The sequence below is a fragment of the Apium graveolens genome, chromosome 9, assembly GCF_009905375.1.
Source record: "Apium graveolens cultivar Ventura chromosome 9, ASM990537v1, whole genome shotgun sequence".
Classification (NCBI taxonomy): domain Eukaryota; kingdom Viridiplantae; phylum Streptophyta; class Magnoliopsida; order Apiales; family Apiaceae; genus Apium; species Apium graveolens.
The window spans coordinates 256271814-256292092 of NC_133655.1; the positions used below are offsets into that span (position 1 = coordinate 256271814).

Consider the following 20279-nt stretch of genomic DNA (forward strand, 5'->3'; position numbering starts at 1 on the left):
AAGGGAGAGTTGAACAATTTTATGAATGCACTAATCCAAAATTTGAGGGACCAAGCTTCCTTTGTACTGGATTAATCCAGCAAAAGTGTAGGGACATATGTATTCAGTCAGCCATTTTATTGATGTCTGAAAGGAGATGACAATTGCATAATGTAATTGGTCAAAGCAATCTCATCTTTCACAATGGTCCGATTTCAAATTTTTTGGCAGGTACTGAGCAAGCTGGTGAACAAAGTATCGTTGGGGTGCCCTGTTGTATAACACCACTCATCATGTCGTGTTTCCTACACAAATATCAAATATGTAAAATTGTTGGTTTTAGTAACCAAATAAAGCGGCGTAAGTAATATGAATGTTAATTTGGGGACAAAGCATGTAGCTAGAAAAGTGCTAGTCAGTAAAAGATGTAGATTTGATTTTCTTCGTGGTGCCGTTATTTAGAAATATTATTACGGTGCCAGGAAAGAAAAGTGTAACGGTTTAAAATGGCTTACCTTCGTCGTGTGTGCGGTCCTGAATATTGTTGAAGACCTCTTTATAAACAATATTTTTATAGGAGTTTTGTCGTCTACCTCACTGTCAGCATTGACTATGACCAGCCCTTGTAATTCTATAACTCTTGACAGGGCCACATACACCTGCCCATGCGTAAAAACCTGGCAAGGAAGATACAAGCCAACACGTTTTAACGATTGTCCTTGGCTTTTATTGATCGTCATCGCGAAACACGGCGCCACTGGAAGTTGGCGCCTATTAAGTTTGAATGGCCATTTAGAATTTTTTGGTGACATAATGATACGCGGGATGGTAACATTTTGACCAATCCTTGTCCCAGAAATGATGTCTGCCCGAATTGACCATTTGCCTAAACGCGTGACTATTAACCGTGTGCCATTACAAAGCCCCCCTGACTGATTTAAATTTCTGAGCAACATGATGGGGGTTCCCTCTTTAAGTTGTATGTCATGATTAAGGACGCCACTGAACCTTAAGCTATTTAAAAATTATGTCGGGTACAACAAATCATCATTATCGGTGTTAATGCTCGCCTTGCACACACTATCAGAGCTTAGATATGTCCTTGCTTCTCCTGGTATCATGCTCATCAGAAAGTCATTCAATTCATGAACTGTTTTATTTTTTAGTGTAAGTATAGCACGCTCTTTTAGATTTGCAGGATCCCTGTAATTTTCTAACAACGAAGGGTAGACCTCATTAACAATGTCTTCCATTGGGTTCTCACCCGCTGGCATGTATAACTCTGGCGGAATCCTTATCATTTCTTGTCCTGGAATGTCATATATAGAACCATCTCCAATTTGTAACAGCCATTTATTAAATGATGCTATTTTTTCAGCGTGCACTTCATCAACCCCTTCCCTATGCAGCCTTATATTATGTGTCAACTCGTAGATTTCGAAGTGTTCCCAAAGGTATGATGAATTAAGTGAGGCATCAATAATATCTGTGATAAGTGGCATTTTATACCACTTAGAGCGTCTTATAATAGCTTAAATTGGTGTCTTGAAATCAAGTATTTTGTGTATTTGATGTGTTTTTCTAGTATTTGTACATTTCAGGGTATTAGTTGCATTGCGGGGGAGAATTCATCAATATTAAGCCTTGGAATGTGTTTAGCATTGTAAGTGGGAAGAAAGGAGCAGATTGCAGCGAAGAAACGGAGCAAAATAGATCAATTTTCTAGAAAGGGTCTGAGCACCCGCTCAGCTATGCTGAGCGGCCGCGCAGGAAGCTGAGCGCCCACTCAGCTATGTTGAGCGGCCGCGCAGGGTCGTAATTTCAGAATAATTATTTTAGACTCCTATTTCTGTTTGGCTTCCAACTTCTGGGTAATCTCAGTTTTATGGGACTCCTATATAAGTAGATTTCAGAGACGTTTCACGGAGGTTGGATCATTGTATTAATCGAAGAGCGAAGGAGATAAGGAAGAAGACCGTTTTAGCACACCGTAACGAAGAGGAAGCATATTTTCTTGTGATTCTTTATTTCGTTGTAACGTTGGATGCTAGTTTTCTTACTTTGAACCTATTTACTCTTGTGACGTACTCTGGTTTAATATAATTAGTTTAGTTATTATTCTCCTGTGTTTATTTATCATGTTTTCATATGAACCCATGATGACGATAAGTGCTATCATGGGCTAATCGTGATCATGGGGTCGTAACGAATTTACTATGGAATTTTTTAGTTAGTTGTTTAATACCTTAGTGTGTGATGATTGTATGATATCTAGTATTGGTTGTGCTTATTCGTCTTATGTGCGTCGTGAACATATAAGATAGGGTGTTAATATCTTGTGACGCGACGGTGGATCTTGAGATTTAGAACTTGCCATGCTAGCATATGTTCATGTATGATGTTGTATGATTAGTGGGTAACTCTAACCGTTTTATTCGCCCTGTGTAATCAAAAGGAATAACTTGTTCTTAAATCGTTATGTTGTCAATTTCTGTAGACATATAGGGACTCAACATAATTGATGCCTATTCAACTTCTATCTTAATTGTGGATATTTGGTAGAATGGTATTAGTATAATGAAAGTTGGTTTTTATCAGTTTCATGTTATTCGATTAATATCATCACTGTTGCATGCTAAGGGTAATAACAATGACTATTGAAGGAAGTAGTAATGAAGTTGTGATCTCAAGAGTGTTTTAATATTGTTAATTCTAAGTGTTAATTAAGTGCTCAATTGTAGTAGTTAATTGTAGTTAATAATTAGTTAATCAATTCTAAGTGTTATTGTCTTAATATTGAGAAGTAATCATACATTGGTGAGTGAGTTTAATTGAACAATAATTAGTCTGAGTCTCTGTGGGAATGAACTAGAAAGTATTCTATATTACTTGCGAACGCGTATACTTGCGTGTATTATTAGCGCGTGATTTCGCCCTAACAAGTTTTTGGCGCCGCTGCCGGGGACTCGGCGTATTTGTTTAGTTTATGTACTTACCATCATTGGTCATTAGGACTTAGTGATTAAGACGTGTTACTTATTGTTTCCGGTTGTGTTTCAGGTACTTTAGCGAGCGTTTATGCAAACTCGTTCTCGTACTCGCAAGAGGACTTTAGATACAGCTGAGGAGACAGACTAAGTCCTTGATATTCCGGAGAAGATAGATTTTGAAGATTCGGATTCAGGAAGTGAGCAGAAAGAGCCAGTAATCATGGGTGATCGTATTGTTTCAGGCTTCCAGCAGATCCAGCTCTTATGGGCTTTTCTCGGCCTAAAATTGATGACATTCAATCAAGCATTCTTCATCCGGCTATCCAAGCTAACACCTTTGAAATCAAGTCGGGCACTATTCAGATGGTGCATAATTCTGTTTCCTTTGGATGTGCTGCGACTGAAGACCCCAACATGCACATAAGGAATTTTGTCGAGATTTGCAGTACTTTCAAATACAATGGTGTGACTGATGAGGCTATCAAGATGAGGCTTTTCCCATTCTCTCTAAGGGATAAAGCTAAGGACTGGTCACATTCTGAACCAGCCGGGTCCATCACTACTTGGCAAGATCTTGTGCAAAAGTTTATGGTGAAGTTTTATTCAATGGCAAAGACTGCTGCTATGAGGAGTGCTATTACTCAGTTTGCGCAGCAACCTACAGAATCTATGTGCGAAGCTTGGGAGCGCTACAAGGAAATGTTGAGAAAGTGTCCACATCATGGAATGCCCGATTGGATGGTGATCACTGATTTCTATAATGGTTTAGGGGCCCAATCTCGGCCCATGCTCGATGCAGCAGCTGGAGGAGCCTTGTGGGCCAAAAGCTATACGGAGGCTTATAATCTTATTGAGACTATGGCTGCAAATGAGCATCAAAATCCAACTCAAAGGATGATACCTGGGAAGGTAGCAGGTATTCTGGAAGTTGATGCAGCTACAGCTATTGTAGCGCAGCTCCAAGCGCTGTCTATAAAGGTCGATTCTTAAGCTGTTGTGCAAGAGTCAGGCGGTGTCGATCAAGATCTTGGAAAATCAAATTGGTCAAATAGCTAATGTAGTGCTAAATCGTCAACCTGGCACACTTCCCAGTGACACTGAAGTGCCAGGAAGGAAGGAAGCTAAAGAGCAAGTCAAGGCTATTACCTTAAGGTCTGGAAAGGTTGATGATGCTGAAAAAGCAAAAGAAGGAGAAGCTGAAGTTGGAGATGAAGAAGCTAAGCAAAAGGAGAAAGCGGTGGAATCCAGGAAGACTACTGTTGAACACACTCTGCCTGAGGGTAATACAGGGGAGAAACAGCTCTATCCTCCACCACCTTTCCCTAAGAGATTGCAACAATAAAAGCTGGATAAGCAGTTCAGTAAGTTTCTGGAGGTGTTCAAGAAACTTCACATCTATATACATTTCGCTGAGGCTCTGGAGCAAATGCCCAGTTATGCGAGGTTTATGAAGAGTATTCTTTCAAGGAAGGTGAACCTGGATAACCTTGAGACCGTTGCTCTAACGGAAGAATGCAGTGCTGTGCTGCAATAAAAGTTACCTCCAAAGCTTAAAGATCCAGGTAGCTTCACCATTCCTTGCACCATTGGCAAGTTGTCTTTTGACAAGTGCCTTTGCGATTTGGGAGCAAGCATCAATCTGATGCCGTTGTCGATCTTTAAAAAGTTGGATTTGCCTGATCCAAAGCCCACCTACATGTCTCTAAAATTGGCTGATCATTCTATTACTTACCCAAGAGGCATAGTGGAGGATGTGCTAGTCAAGGTGGATAAGCTCTTCTTTCCTGCCGACTTTGTTATTCTGGATTTCTAGGAAGATAAGAAGATTCCCATAATCTTGGGAAGACCCTTCTTGGCTACCGGCCATATCTTGATAGATTTGCAGAAAGGTGAACTTACTATGCGGGTGCAGGATCAGGATGTGACATTCAATGTATTCAAAGTAATGAAATACCCTACAGAAGATGAAGAGTGCTTAAAAGTGGATGTGATTGATTCTGCGGTTACTTCAGAACTCGATCATATGCTAATGTCTAATGCATTAGAGAAGGCCTTAGTGGGGGATTTTGACAGTGATGATAAGGATGGCAATGAGCAATTACAATATCTTAATGCTTCTCCCTGGAAGCGAAAGCTAGACATGCCATTTGAATCTCTTGGTACTTCTGACCTCAAAAATGCTGAAGGAAAGCTCAAACCATCAATTCATGAAGCACCCACCTTGGAGCTTAAGCCATTTCCTGAACACTTGAGGTATGCTTTTTTAGGTGATACATCTACTTTACCTGTCATTATTGTATCTGACCTTTCAGGTAGTGAGGAGGACAAGCTCTTAAGGATCTTGAGAGAATTCAAATCGGCTATTGGATGGACCATATCAGACATCAAAGGGATCAGCCTTTCATATTGCATGCATAAGATTCTGCTAGAGGAGGGTAGTAAGCCGACTGTTGAGCAACAGCGCAGACTTAATCCTATCATGAAAGAGGTGGTGAAGAAAGAAATTCTGAAGTGGCTGGATGCATGAATCATTTATCCTATTTCTGACAGTTCTTGGGTGAGCCCCGTATAATGTGTACCTAAGAAAGGAGGTATCACTGTGGTAGCAAATGAGAAGAACGAGCTCATCCCCACTCGAACAGTCACAGGATGGAGAGTATGCATGGATTACAGAAAGTTGAATAAGGCCACGAGGAAGGATCACTTTCCTCTTCCGTTTATTGATCAGATGTTTGACAGGTTGGCTGGTCATGAGTATTATTGACTTCTGGATGGCTACTCAGGGTATAATCAGATTTGTATTGCACTAGAGGATCAAGAAAATACTACCTTCACTTGTCCATTTGGCACGTTTGCTTTTCGCAGAGTTTCGTTTGGGCTATGTGGCGCACCAGCCACTTTTCAGAGATGTATGATAGCTATATTCTCTGACATGATTGGAAATAATGTTGAGGTGTTCATGGACGACTTCTCCGTCTTTGGACACTCGTATGATGAATGTTTGAATAATCTTCGTGTAGTGCTAAAAAGGTGTGTGGAAACAAATTTGGTGCTCAATTGGGAAAAATGTCATTTTATGGTGCGTGAAGGCATTATTCTTGGGCATAAAGTCTCTAGCAAGGGTCTTGAGGTGGACAGAGCCAATGTGGGAGTCATTGAAAATCTTCCACCACCTATTTCTGTGAAAGGAATCCGTAGTTTTCTTGGTCATGCAGGTTTTTATCGGCGTTTCATCAAGGACTTTTAGAAGATATCTAAGCCGCTGTGCAACTTGCTTGAGAAGGATGTGCCTTTCAAATTTGATGATGAATGTTTGACGGCATTCGAGACTCTTAAGAAGAGTTTGATCACTGCACCAGTTATTACAGCTCATGATTGGACGGAGCCTTTTGAGATGATGTGCGATGCGAGTGATTATGTGGTGGGCGCAGTTCTTGGGCAGTGCAAGAATAATCTCTTTCATTTGGTCTACTATGCTAGCAAGACCTTAAATGGGGCCCAAATGAACTACACCACTACTGAGAAGGAGCTCTTGTCTATAATCTTCGGTTTTGAAAAATTTCGATCTTATCTGCTTGGGACAAAAGTGACAGTATTCACTGATCATGCGGCCATTTGCTATTTGGTTTCCAAGAAGGATTCGAAGCCGAGACTCATTCGTTGGGTGCTCTTGTTACAAGAATGTGAGTTAGAGATCAAGGATCGAAAAGGTACTGAGAATCAAGTAGCTGACCATCTATCTAGATTGGAGAATCCCGAGTCTACTTCAAATGATAAGACATTGATCAACGAATCTTTTCCGGATGAGCAGTTGTTCGCAGTTCAGGAGGAAGAGCCATGGTTCGCAGATATTGTGAATTATCTTATCAGCAATATAATGCCTCCTAATCTGACCACAGCTCAAAAGAAGAAGTTTATGTATGAGGTGAAGTGGTATATATGGGATGAACCGTATTTGTTTAGACAGGGAGCTGACCAGATCATCAGGAGATGTATCCCATTCTGTGAGACGGAGGGGATATTACGAGACTGCCACTCCACAGTTTATGGTGGACACTATGGTGGTGAAAAGACGGCAGCTCGTATTCTACAACCAGGTTTTTTCTGGCCTACTTTGTTTAAGGATGCTCATCAGTTTGTTTTAAGGTGTGATCGTTGCCAAAGAGTGGAAAATCTTACGAGAAAGGATGAGATGCCGTTAAATGTGATGCTTGAAGTCGAGGTCTTTGATGTATGGGGAATCGATTTCATGGGGCCTTTTGTTTCGTCCTGCAACAAACAGTACATCTTGCTGGCAGTCGATTATGTCTCAAAATGGGTAGAAGTCAAGGCTCTACCGATAAATGATGCAAAGGCAGTGTTGAATTTTCTTCATAAGCAGATTTTCACAAGGTTTGGAACGCCACGAGTAATCATAAGTGATGAAGGGTCACATTTCTGTAACCGTAAGTTCACTTCTATGATGCAGCGCTACAATGTGAATCATCGAGTTGCTACTGCCTATCATCCGCAAACAAATGTTCAAGCGGAAGTGTCTAACAGAGAGATCAAGCGTATTTTAGAGAAGGTTGTTTGTCCGTCAAGGAAGGATTGGTCTTTAAAGCTCGATGAAGCTGTTTGGGCTTACAGGACATCATACAAAACTCCACTTGGTATGTCCCCATTTTAACTGGTGTATGGTAAGGGATGTCATTTACCTGCGGAGCTTGAGCATAAGGCCTATTGGGCGTTGAAGAAGTTGAACCTGGATCTAGATGCAGCTGGAAAGAAGCGAATGCTTCGGCTTAATGAACTTGATGAATTTCGACTCCAAGCGTACGAGAACAACAAAATGTACAAGGAAAAAGTGAAAAGGTGGCACGATAGGAAGCTACATCCTAAGTTATTCATGTTGGGGCAACAAGTTTTCTTATTCAACTCTCGTCTCCGATTTTTTCCTGGGAAGTTGAAATCAAGGTGATCTGGACCTTTTATTATCAAAACTGTGTTTCCACATGGAGCGGTGGAGATTTTTGAGAATGATTCGGACCAAGCATTCAAGGTTAATGGTCAGCGTTTGAAGCACTACTATGGGGACACGGCAAACCGGGAAGTGGTTAGTGCCGTTTTATTGTCAACTTGAGGAAGGTACGCAACGTCAAGCTAATGAGGAAAAAGAAGCGCTTCGTGGGAGGCAACCCATAATTTGTTGTTACATGAACCCTTATTAATAACCTATCCAAAACCACAAAAAAATCAAAAAAATGGAGCATGGAAAAAAAATTCCAGAAGTCCCCTGAGCGCCCGCTCAGCAAGCTGAGCGCCCGCTCAGATCTGCTGAGCGACCGCTCAGGGGCCGACTGGGAGAATGTTTTTTATGTTCAATAAAAAACCAGAAAAAATCAGAAAAATAAAAACACAAAACACAACCCATAAACCCACGACCTATTTCCCCATTATTCCATGATTTTAACCCTTAACCCCACTCCTAATCAAATTCTACCTTAATCCATACCCTATATATATACACCTATCCCATATATCTCCCATACACTTTCAACACTTCAACTCTCTCCCAAACACAAAAACACAAATCTCAAGCACTTTTACTCAGTTTCGATGGCACCCAAGAGAGCAAGGACTATCGATAACAGCAGCATTGTCCCTACTGCTGATTCCTCGAGGGGTACTGCTGCGAGGCCTCATTTGAATGATAGGGATGCTGAGGAGGAGTACATTAGGCTTCTGGGGAAGTCAATTTTGAAGGAGAGGGGATTCTTACCTTCGGGGAGAGATGGTGAGTTGTTACCTATAATTGCTGAGAAGGGGTGGATAGCTTTTTGTGAGTCGCCTGAAGCAGTGCCGATGAGTATGGTTCGCGAGTTCTATGCGAACGCGAAGGCCGAGAAGAATGGGTATTCTGTGGTCCGGGGGATGACGGTGGATTATCACCCTGCGGCGATTCGCCGTGTGATTGGGCAGAGACAGAGGAAGCCCACGAAGGAGAACTGGAATGAGAAGACTGCTGAGAATTGACTTGGATTTGATTTGTGCTACTCTCTATAGGTCGGGCATAGTTTGGACCTTCAAGACTGGAACTAATGAGTATCGTCACTTTCCGGCGATAGCCATGAATAGGTATGCCCGTGCATGGAATGCTTTTATTTGTGCTAATATTTTGCCTACTTCGCATGTACATGAGGTCACAGTTGAGAGAGCACAGTTGTTGTGGGAAATTTTGAATGAGGAGTACTATGTGGACCTTGGTGAGTTCATCTACCAAGGAATTCTGAAGTTTTTGAGGGGAGCTTAGCACATGAACATCCCTTATGCATCTACGATTACCAAGCTTTGACGAGCGGTGGGAGTTCAGTGGTCGTCTCAAGAGAAGTTGCAGTTGTCGGCCGCTCTTATTGACTTCGAGACTCTGCATGCGATGCAGGAGTGGACCGGTGGTGAGCCCGACAAGCATGGGCTGGGTTATCATCTTCCAGGAGGGCGTCCAGCACGAGGTGCTACCATGGAGAGGCCAATGCGTGATGAGGCTGGTTCTTCTAGAGCTCAGGAGGGTGCTGGGATGGCTGATGTCCAGTATAGGAGGCTGTCATGGAGGATGGATGCTATGTACGAGACGCAGAGCAGGTTTGCTCAGGAGCTCACCCTTGCACTAGGGACTGCTTTTCGAGGCCTTGGAACTGACATCCAGTGGCCAATTTTTGGTGAGGACGTTGCATATCCACCTCCTGATACACCACCCTTTGAGGGTGATGATGATGATGATGATCTCTCCGAGTAGGTATACCCTGTGTTCCTTTCTACTACCTTCACTGGGGACAGTGAAGATTTTAAGTTTGGGGGTGGTAGTTAAGGAATATTTTGTGTGTGTGTCATATAGTTGCATATTCATGATAGTTTAGTTCATATAATTGCATATTTTTTGCCATATAGTTTTTTATATAGCTTTAATTGTTTATCATGTCATGTAGCTCATGCATTTGCCATGATCCCTTTTGCGCTGATTTACCAATTGATTTGTGATGTTGATGCGAGTGTAGTGATAGCGTTAAAGTAAGGTTGAGTCGTGTAGGTTGATATGCATGCTAGAACACTTGTATTTTCACTAAGTCTTAGAGAATGCTTAAGGACTAGATTGTTGTTATGGTTTGATGGTTTTCGAGGTTAATCTATTTATTATGCTTAGAATTTTATAATAGGTTCTTAGTGATAAAAGGCATGAAAAGAAATAAAATGGAGTAAAAAATGGAAATTATTGCTAATTGTGGCTAGGCGTCAAATGACTAGTAGCCGGCTCGTATGTTTATGCGAGTAGTCTAGGGTTGAGCAAGATGGAGCGAAACGCACTTGCTCAGAAATTTTGAAAAAAAAAAGAAAAGAAAAAAATAAAGAGTTAATGCATAATTGATCACGAGTGGGCTCTTTGGTATTCGAGTTATTAAGTTCTTAGGGGACTTTGTGCCTAGTGACCTAAGGCTTTTATAGTCTGGGATCCGCTAACCTAACGCTCGCTACATGGATGCCATTGTATAAGTCTTTTGTGGACCTCACTCATTGCACGGTCAAATAAGCATTTGTTTGTTATAAATAAAAAGCATGATTCCGTAATAAGCTCCAGGATTCTTGAGGTGTTATAAGTCACTGTGTGCCTAGAATTTTTATTCTTTGTATAATCATGTGATTGCCTTGATGATAGTTGAGTCATGATAATTGATCTAGTTCCGAAGCATATCTGTTAAGCATCTGCACACACCACGTTTCTGGCTGTATGTTAGTTTGTAGGATTTGATTGTTCTTTATTCGCCTAATTGCATTTGTTGAGATGTCGTAAGTTGGTTGGTTTGGTCGTAGTAAGGGGGATCGCTGTATTTCATGTAGATTGCATTCATGCATGTTTTTATTTTGTTTTTGAGTCTGTGACGCTTGAGGACAAGCATCGATTTAAGTTTGGGGGTGTGATAAGTGGCTTTTTATACCACTTAGAGCGTCTTATAATAGCTTAAATTGGTATCTTGAAATCAAGTATTTTGTGTATTTGATGTGTTTTCTAGTGTTTGTGCATTTCAGGGTATTAGTTGCATTGCGGGGGAGAATTCATCAATATTAAGCCTTGGCATGTGTTTAGCATTGTAAGTGGGAAGAGAGGAGCAGATTGCAGCGAAGAAACGGAGCAAAACAGATCAATTTTCCAGAAAGGGTCTGAGCGCCCGTTCAGCTATGCTGAGCGGCCGCGCAGGAAGCTGAGCGCCCGCTCAGCTATGCTGAGCGGCCGCGCAGGGTCGTAATTTCAAAATAATTATTTTAGACACCTATTTCTGTTTGGCTTCCAACTTCTGAGTAATCTGAGTTTTATGGGACTCCTATATAAGTAGATTTCAGAGACGTTTCACGGAGGTTGGATCGTTGTATTAATCGAAGAGCGAAGGAGATAAGGAAGAAGACCGTTTTAGCACACCGCAACGAAGAGGAAGCATATTTTCTTGTGATTCTTTATTTCGTTGTAACGTTGGATGCTAGTTTTCTTACTTTGAACCTATTTACTCTTGTGACATACTCTGGTTTAATATAATTAGTTTAGTTATTATTCTCATATGTTTATTTATCATGTTTTCATATGAATCCATGATGACGATAAGTGCTATCATGGGCTAATCGTGATCATGGGGTCGTAACGGATTTACTATGGAATTCTTTAGTTAGTTGTTTAATACCATAGTGTGTGATGATTGTATGATATCTAGTATTGGTTGTGCTTATTCGTCTTATGTGAGTCGCGAACATATAAGATATGGTGTTAAGCTCTTGTGAAGCGACAACGGATCTTGAGATTTAGAACTTGCCATGCTAGCATAGGTTCATGTATGATGTTGCATGATTAGTGGGTAACTCTAACCGTTTTATTCGCCCTTTGTAATAAAAAAGAATAACTTGTTCTTAAATCGTTATGTTGTCAATTTCTGTAGACATATAGGGACTCAACATAATTGATGCCTATTCAACTTCTATCTTAATTGTGGATGTTTGGTAGAATTGTATTAGTACAATGAAAGTTGGCTTTTATCAGTTTCGTGTTATTCGATTAATATCATCATTGTTGCATGCTAAGGGTAATAATAATGACTATTGAAGGAAGTAGTAATGAAGTTGTGATCTCATGAGTGTTTTAATATTGTTAATTCTAAGTGTTAATTAAGTGCTCAGTTGTAGTAGTTAATTGTAGTTAATAATTAGTTAATCAATTCTAAGTGTTATTGTCTTAACATTGAGAAGTAATCATACATTGGTGAGTTTAATTGAACAATAATTAGTCTGAGTCTTTGTGGGAATGAACTAGAAAGTATTCTATATTACTTGCGAATGCGTATACTTGCGTGTATTATTAGTGCATGATTTCGCCCTAACAATCTGCACCTTCACCTTGTGGGATAACAGGTAGTATATGGCGGAAGTCGCCACCGCATACTACTGTAAGCCCTCCAAAGGGCTTGGAACGACTATCCTCATATTGTGTACTTAGTATATCTCTCAAGGACTTGTCCAGAGCTTCAAAACAATATTTGTGTGTCATTGGGGCCTCATCCCAGATAATGAGAGAAGTTTTTTGGAGAAGTTCAGCTAATTGTGTACCATGTTTAATCTCACATGTAGATTCTGCGGTGACATCCAACGGGATACGAAATTGGGAGTGTGCTGTTTGACCATTGGGCAATAACAATGAGGCTATCCCCGAGGTTGCAACTGGCAGGACTATCATTGAATCTGATCTTAGTTTCGAAGCGATTGTATTCCATAAGAATGTTTTCCTGATACCACCATGACCACTAATGAAGAAAAGCTTGCCTTCATCACGTTGAATAGAACGCACAATTGCGTCATACACAATTTTTTAGAAATGATTTAAAGCATGCAGAGATTTTTCATGCAAGATCTTCTAAGCGGCTCGATCATAATTCATCTCCTCGTTCAATAATCTATTTCCTATATTTCGTGTTAGTGATCAATCAGGATGTGGCATTCCATCTATGTCTTTTAGGCTCTTGCCTAATTTTCGCATGAGGCTTTCAATTTCAATCAGCGCGTACACTTCAGTCTGTGCGGTTGTTAACTGGAGGGTAGGGAATTGGAACCTTTTTCATTGTATGTGAAGCATTTCTTCCGAGAGTATCTGAGGGTGAGTTTTCCAGAGTTCTGGTACATTGGAAACATGACAATAGATAAGGATTGTGACAAAGAGATTGCATAATTCGTTACCCGTTGCCCAAACTGCAGCCTTAGATAAACAATCAACCCATTCTCTATCATCATCCAATAATCCCAAAGCATAACATGCAGCTTTGAAGGTTGGATATGTTACTCCATTTACAGTTCTGATGCACTCAAATGAGATGCTCCATTTTACAAAATTAAGAAGCATACGCATATAGAAGCGCTCCCCACTTGATGGATGTGCAAAGTAGATTCTATCAACCTCCTTTCCTTTTTTTCGCCTGGTCCATAATTTACCCTTGGAATTCCAAACCCAGTGTTTGGGGAACTCAACATAAGTCAAAGTGCGTGCATCTTCATTTTGCTTGTTTGTCTCTAACCATTCTGTGAATTTGGTCTTTTCTATCCCGGGCATACTGAGCATGTTTTCAATGCATCAGTTTTCTTCAAATATTATTGTATGCTCGCCAGGCAGGTGGAAAGGTAGACGTTCAACTGATGGGTATCTGTAGTTGATGCTAAATTGAAAGATTCTCCAGCAAGCCTCACATGCTGATATATACCTTCAAGCAACATTTATGTTATTTTATTACTCTCATTATAGAAACATATTACACAAAAGTTATCAGGGAACCGTTAGGTTGTGTAAACTCAAACAAAAAGTGCATTTGCATGGTATTTTATAAATATTTTAAATAATGTTGCTCCATTTCCAAGAACCCAATGTCTGATTTGGTGGAGGCACAATAGATCATTATCATCTAAAAAAGACTTACGGACATTCTTTTCATGAGTTCACTGAACACCAGGGCATATTAATGTTTGGTAGCCTAAAAGTGATCATCTTCAGCTTTTGATATAAATTTAAAATTACAAACCAAACACTGCTTGGAAAATACAAGTAAGTTAAATGCTATATGTCTACAATTACTTGTACTAGAATGGTTCATATTTTGGCCTGACCACATGGCCTATGAAGCATAGATTTCTTCACCGTATTATAGGCATCGGGGTCGACATTGATGTCTGGTAACTCTGCGCTTATTATGCTATCAATATATTCCGGTGAAGGATTCTTCCTTGATGGGTGCAAAAAAAGGAGTATATGCGCATTGGGCAAACCTCTTTTCTAAAATTCTATGGTATATAAGTCTGCATCAAAATTGTAATACTATTAGAATGCTAGAGGCATGTTCCCAATTACAGGATTAAATAAAGCGAGCTCAATTGGTACCAAAATATAGGTTGTTAAAAATTGGAGGTAATGCATAGGCTCAATAATCTTACATGCCATTATCTCGCCAAATGGTTGTTCCTTTTTGATGTAGTGCATGAGTTGTTGTAACTTTATCTCAAATACCCGACACACAATATCAACTCTATTACGGTCATCTTTTTGCCCGATCAGTCCAAGCATGTCATTTATCTCTGGCCATTTGGGGTTACATGTGAATGTAATGAACAAATCTGGATATTCAACTGACCTACAAATAGCCATTGTGTCCTGGTACTTCTGAGCTTTGTAACTTGGACCTCCAGTATGCGATAATGGCAAGATAACTGATTTCCCCACTGTGGAGCTGTCAGAGTCCCCATGGTGCACCGCATCCATCAAGCCTGAGTATAATTCTATCCTGAGCTCATTTTGATGGGTTCGAACCCACCTAAACCTTTCTTGCTCAACAGCCATGTAAGCATCCACTATATACTGTTGCAAGAGCCGTCCCGCCAAAAGTAAGGTATGCCCCTCATTGGCTCTTTGTTGTAACCTGAAGCAATAATATTGGTACATCGTCAATGCATGTCTTTTTGAAGTTTGTGAGCCCCTGTCTGCTAAGGGTATACTGTTAGGAATATGTGTATTAGTTTGATGATAAGTTAAACAAAATACTTAAGTAGAAATCTAGTGTTTGTAGCCTCAACAAATAAGACCATTTTGGCTATCCGTTGAAGGAGTAGCTTTACTTAGAAATAAGTTTAGTATTGTAGCACATTTCATTCTCTATATTTAAGTTGTAATTCTTAGATGTTATGGGAAATTATCAGTCATGCTGACTACTAGTGGATATGCAAATAGGAGGGCTAATTGTAAATATTTCATGCCTTGTAATTTTGTATAAGTGAAGTAGTATCAACTCATATTAAAGGCCTTCAAAGGATGAGAAACAAAGCTTCAACGGATGTCTCTAAAGCTTCAACGGATAACATTCATCAACGGATGAGTGCTTCAACGGATAAAGCTTCAACTGTTAATGTATCAACGGATAAAGCTTCAACGGATAAAGCTTCAACGGATAAAGTCATCAACGGATGAAAGCTTCAATGGATGCTTAGTTCAAGAGCAGTTGATAGTGACAATTCATAAGCTGACAGAGGCACATGGGTTGACAGAGACAAACTGGAATGTGGCAGCCTCTAGGAGGAATCAAGAAAATGCAGCATTTCCATTCTGGTGCAAACAAGGAAGTATTCAAAGATTCACAGCTAAACCTAAATTGCATTGGATAGAGAAATGAAGAAGAAATATGTGAAGAATCTTTTAATTGTATTTTACAGTTTTGTCTTCACTTGTAAACTTGGTGATATATAAACCAAGTAGCAGCTAGTAATTAGGTGGTAAATTTTCCAGAGCTGTTTAGAAAAATCCAGAGAGAAAATCATCTAGTTTGTACTAGGACGCAGCTGTGATTTAATTCTTTGAATCACAGATTTTATGAAATAACACATCTCTGGTGGAACAACAAATCCACCAGAAAATTTTTTAAGTTCTTTATGTTCTTTACATTTGTGTTTGAATATATATCTGTCTGTATTAGCTTCAAGCAATTCACACACATTTGTTCATTTAAACACTTAGCCTTAGAAACTGCTCAAAACTTGAAAAAGTTTTGAGATTTACATTCAACCCCCCTTTTGTAAATCTCATTGTTAGTCCACTGGGAATAACATATACCCAGTCTATATCCATCTTCACCATAAGGGTGAATTAGTGGATATGCCGTGGACATATAACTTGGGTGCAACTCATCAATATGTGTAATTCCTTTAGTATGGTGGCGCACAATAACGTCACGCCCAAATTTTGTCTCAGTGAGCTCACCCACAATCAAGCCGCCCACTTCAGATTCTGTTGGGATATTGTATTGTCTACCATCTCTGGTCTGAGCCTCAGGCAGGCACAGGTGAAATGTGGTTTAGGCCTGTGCTTCGAACATGTCCCTCGCTTTTCTATAAGACCTCGCCAAATTGTTATTCTCGTCTAACATTTATGTTAAACCTTAGACTATATTCTCATCAATAGATGGAGTGTTTTCCGCATTTTTGAGTGTGTTAATTATGTTACTAATCTCATGATCAGTGTCATATATGTAAAGTTGTGCAAACAACGGCTTTTTACCCGTTGGCGGTAGCAAAGAGCTTGTGTTGTGGTAAATCTGTCCGCTAGCACGAAACACATAGGGTCCTCTTGACTTGTTAATTAATTTATAAACTTGGACCCCCAACGACGCAACAGCAAACATGGAGTTGTACGGTCGTATATTTCGTCTGAAATTGCTACCCTGCTGGCCAGAATCGGGGCCAGGAAGATGTTTGAGCAATGGGAGTGGATCTTTCATGAGAGGTAGTTTCACACGTCCTTCCATACAATAAAATGTAAATTATGGGTTGGAGGTGTGCCTGTTCCTTTTAATACGCTCTTCATACCATAGTGTGGCGCCACAGTGCACACAGTTGTGCGTGGGGGCCCCAAAAGATGATGGAAGTGCCCTTTCAGCTGTGATGGTACAAAAAGCAAAGAACATGTTAATAATAAGAACCTTAGTTATTATGATTCCAATACAGGGGTGAATAAGTGAGTGTGATGTAATTATCAAATTTAATTAATTTAGTACCTGCAATCCAACTTGTTGGGGTATTGCTTATTCCTGCATTAGTTGTTAATAGTTTGTCACTGAGGGCACACTTAGTAGTGTCTGTAGGACATGATACCTTTTCCTGTTTCATCCTTTGCCCTGGTAGTAAATATATTAGCAGGGGTATGAGGTATGGTGTTATCAATACCTCACAATTACAATAATACAAAAGCACACATATGTTTGCATAGGATACATGCTAAACATCTTGAAGGAGACCAGGCGTGCAACATATGTATTAAAATACCTGTTACAAGTACGGAATCCGTTGGCACTTGTCGTTTGGCCGGTGTGTGATACACTGGCAAAAAAGCATTATTCTGAGAATCTGAAAAAGGTTGAGCAGGGATGAATATGCATTTTATAAGCAAAAGAAGATGAATAAAATTTGATGATGGGGTTATTTGTTTTAACCTTTAAAACTTGTTTTTAGTTTATAATAATTTTCATAAGCATTATGATGCTCAATTTCATAGCAAGTTACAAAAATGGTATGTTATTAAGAACTTTAGTTACTATGATTCCAGTACACGGGTGAAGAAGTGAGTGTGATGTAATTATCAAATTTAATTAAATCAGTACATGCAGCCCAACTTGATGGGGCATTGCTTGTTCCTGCATTAGTTGTTAATAGTTTGTCAGTGAGTGCACACTTAGTAGTGTTTGCTGGACATGTTACCTTTGCCTATTTCATCATTTGCCCTGGTAGTGAATATATTAGCAGGGGTTTGAGGTATGGTGTTATCAATACCTCACAATCAAAATAATACAAAAGCACATATATATTTTCATAGGATACATGCCAAACATCTTGAAGGAGATCAGGGGTGCAACATATATATTAAAATACCTGCTGCAAGTACGGAATCCGTTGGAACTGGTCGTTTGGCCGGTGTGTGATACACTGGCAAAGAAGCATTATCCTAAGAATCTGAAAAAGGTTGAGCAGGGATAAATATGCATTTTATAAGCAAAAGAAGATGAAGAAAATTTGGTGATGGGGTTATCTGTTGTAATTTTTAAAATTTGTTGCTAGTTTATAAAAATTTTCATAAGCACTATGCTGCTCAATTCCATAGCAAGTTGCAAAACCGGTATGTCAAAAAACAATCAACCACTAAGATGCCAAGCAGTGTGATGTTGTGTAATTCTGGTGTTTATTTTTTCTATAATAGAATCTGTGATGTCTAGATTTTTTGCTGACAAATTTTTTTATGTATTTTATATGTAGCCATTGGCAATGCCTGGAACACAAAAGAAGACAAGTTAGCTTGACATTCACTGTGGTAAGAATATGTTGTGTAAGAGATGGGCGGGAATGTCATTAAGGTTAGTAATAAAGGATAAGCACATGACACAATGCAGCTAAGTTTGCTACATCAGTAGTGTGTCATTAGAAGTTAATATCTAAAATATAACTAAAAGGGTTTAAAAACCAAAAAATCACTTGAGTATATAGCAACAACCTATTCCAAAAATAACAATGCCTAGGACTTAAAATGGAAAAATACCATTCGATGTTGCAAGCCCAGGTTCAGGCCGGGGAAGTAGAGTTTGTAGTGGAACCAGTGAACAAGCGCGCATAATGTGTAGTGCTGAGAAGGGATTCAAGCCTTGACCAGTGGTAAGTTTTCTAGTTAGAATAACAACCCTTCTTCTCATTCTTGCCTGTTGGGCGATCTTTTTACTTAAGCAAATTAGTCTGAATACTATCACCGTGAGAGTGTGCTATCACTTGTCGCCTAAGCCTGATTTTGAGAGTCCTTTCATGCCTAGCCAGTGAGCACAATCAGCGCTGGAAAGATGTATTTTGTACCGAGACAACTCCCAAAGAGTTATAATCTTGGTTAGGTGGAACAAAATGCTCCATGCCTCCCTTATTTAACTTCAAATAGATAGATGCAGGAGCCTTAGGGAAATTTTTTTTGGTAAAACAAATGAAGTGCTGAAATCAAAGAGGGAGGTCAACAGGCTACAGTTACTTTTTAAAATTTGCCAAGAAAGGATCCTAAATACAGACTGTTGGCTTATTTGTAAATTAGATCCAATGAAATTACTCTTTTTCTTCAATATGTTGGTATAGGCTACTAATTTTTGCTCCAAACAATTAACTTGATCCCTCTTGGTTGAATTTTTTTACAGCTTTTTAATAACTATAAAATACTTTATAAGCTTAATTTTGTAGAATTAAGTTACCATATACTATTTTTTTTAAAAACACCAAATGTGATAATACTTTTATGATAAAATCTAAATAGATTATTTTTTGGAAGAATTAAAACCAAATTTTCAAATTTGAGTGAGGCCAAGTTGTCAAGAGCTATTTTTTTATTTTATATTTGGGTTAAAATGAAATCTCAAATTTAAAGTTATTCTAATCCATGAAATTATTGTAAGTAACTGGATATGTTTCATTTTTAACCCTTTAAATTAGCAGTGATGCACCCAAAAAAATGGTACATTTGAAAAAATTATTTCTTTATCTATTGCATTAATAATAACTAGTATAACTTAATTTTACAGAATTAATTCACCAAATACAACCTATTAAAATAATCACCAAATGCATAAATAAGTATACCTACGAAGATAAATAATATTTGATAGACTTAGGAATAATATATATTTTTTAAAATTATATGTTTATATAGGCTTTAATGTGAATAACAACAATATATTTTTTGGAAAAAGGGTAAATTTAATTTAAAATAAAATTAGCAAATCTATTCATTTTATGTGAGACCAAGTTGCCAAGGGTAATTTTTTTTATTCTATTTTCGGTTGACTAATATAAATTTTTAGAATTATATGTTTATATAGGCCTTAATGTGAAGAATAATAATATCTTTTGTGTATAATGGTAAATATAATGTAAGCAGATTTAATCATAAATATCTAGATTTTGAACCTCTTATATATTTATTTTTTAAATAATTGCTAATATTACTTAAAGAAAGTTTGATGATAAAAATAAAAAAGAAAATATTTTTTTTTGAAAAACTCATAATCAATTAATGTGTGTGAATAATAAAGCCACCATATACATGAAAGGGATTGATGAAAGGGATTGAGCTGATTATGTACAAAGAAGAAGTGCAAAGCAAAAGAAGCATGTTCAACCGTAAACCAACTTTGCAGTAAAAAAATTTTGACACCCTGATTTTTTAAAACCTTAAACTTTCATCTAAAACTTACA

At 38.8% G+C, this 20279-nt stretch overlaps 1 protein-coding gene and 1 non-coding gene across 2 annotated transcripts; both read right to left on the minus strand.

Annotated features, from left to right (window-relative positions):
• Positions 1 to 3590: 3590 nt before the first annotated feature.
• Positions 3591 to 3697, minus strand: LOC141688642 (small nucleolar RNA R71). Its single transcript, XR_012562075.1, has one exon. It is a non-coding gene; the product is annotated as a small nucleolar RNA R71 (small nucleolar RNA).
• An 8663-nt stretch (positions 3698 to 12360) lies between these two features.
• LOC141686186 (uncharacterized) lies at positions 12361 to 13593 on the minus strand. Its single transcript, XM_074491236.1, has 2 exons — positions 13215 to 13593; positions 12361 to 12803 (listed from the first exon to the last, which is right to left on the minus strand). The coding sequence occupies exons 1-2, from the start codon at positions 13591 to 13593 to the stop codon at positions 12361 to 12363; spliced, it is 822 nt and encodes a 273-aa protein (XP_074347337.1).
• Positions 13594 to 20279: the final 6686 nt, after the last annotated feature.

What these genes read in the sequence shown, in the direction of transcription:
- LOC141686186 (XM_074491236.1), bottom strand. Translation starts at nt 13,593, where the DNA reads ATGCTCAGTATGCCCGGGATAGAAAAGACCAAATTCACAGAATGGTTA. An exon ending in GGCTGCAGTTTGGGCAACGG is followed by an intron (nt 12,804 to 13,214) that starts GTAACGAATTAT and finishes AACGTGATGAAG; the next exon opens with GCAAGCTTTTCTTCATTAGT.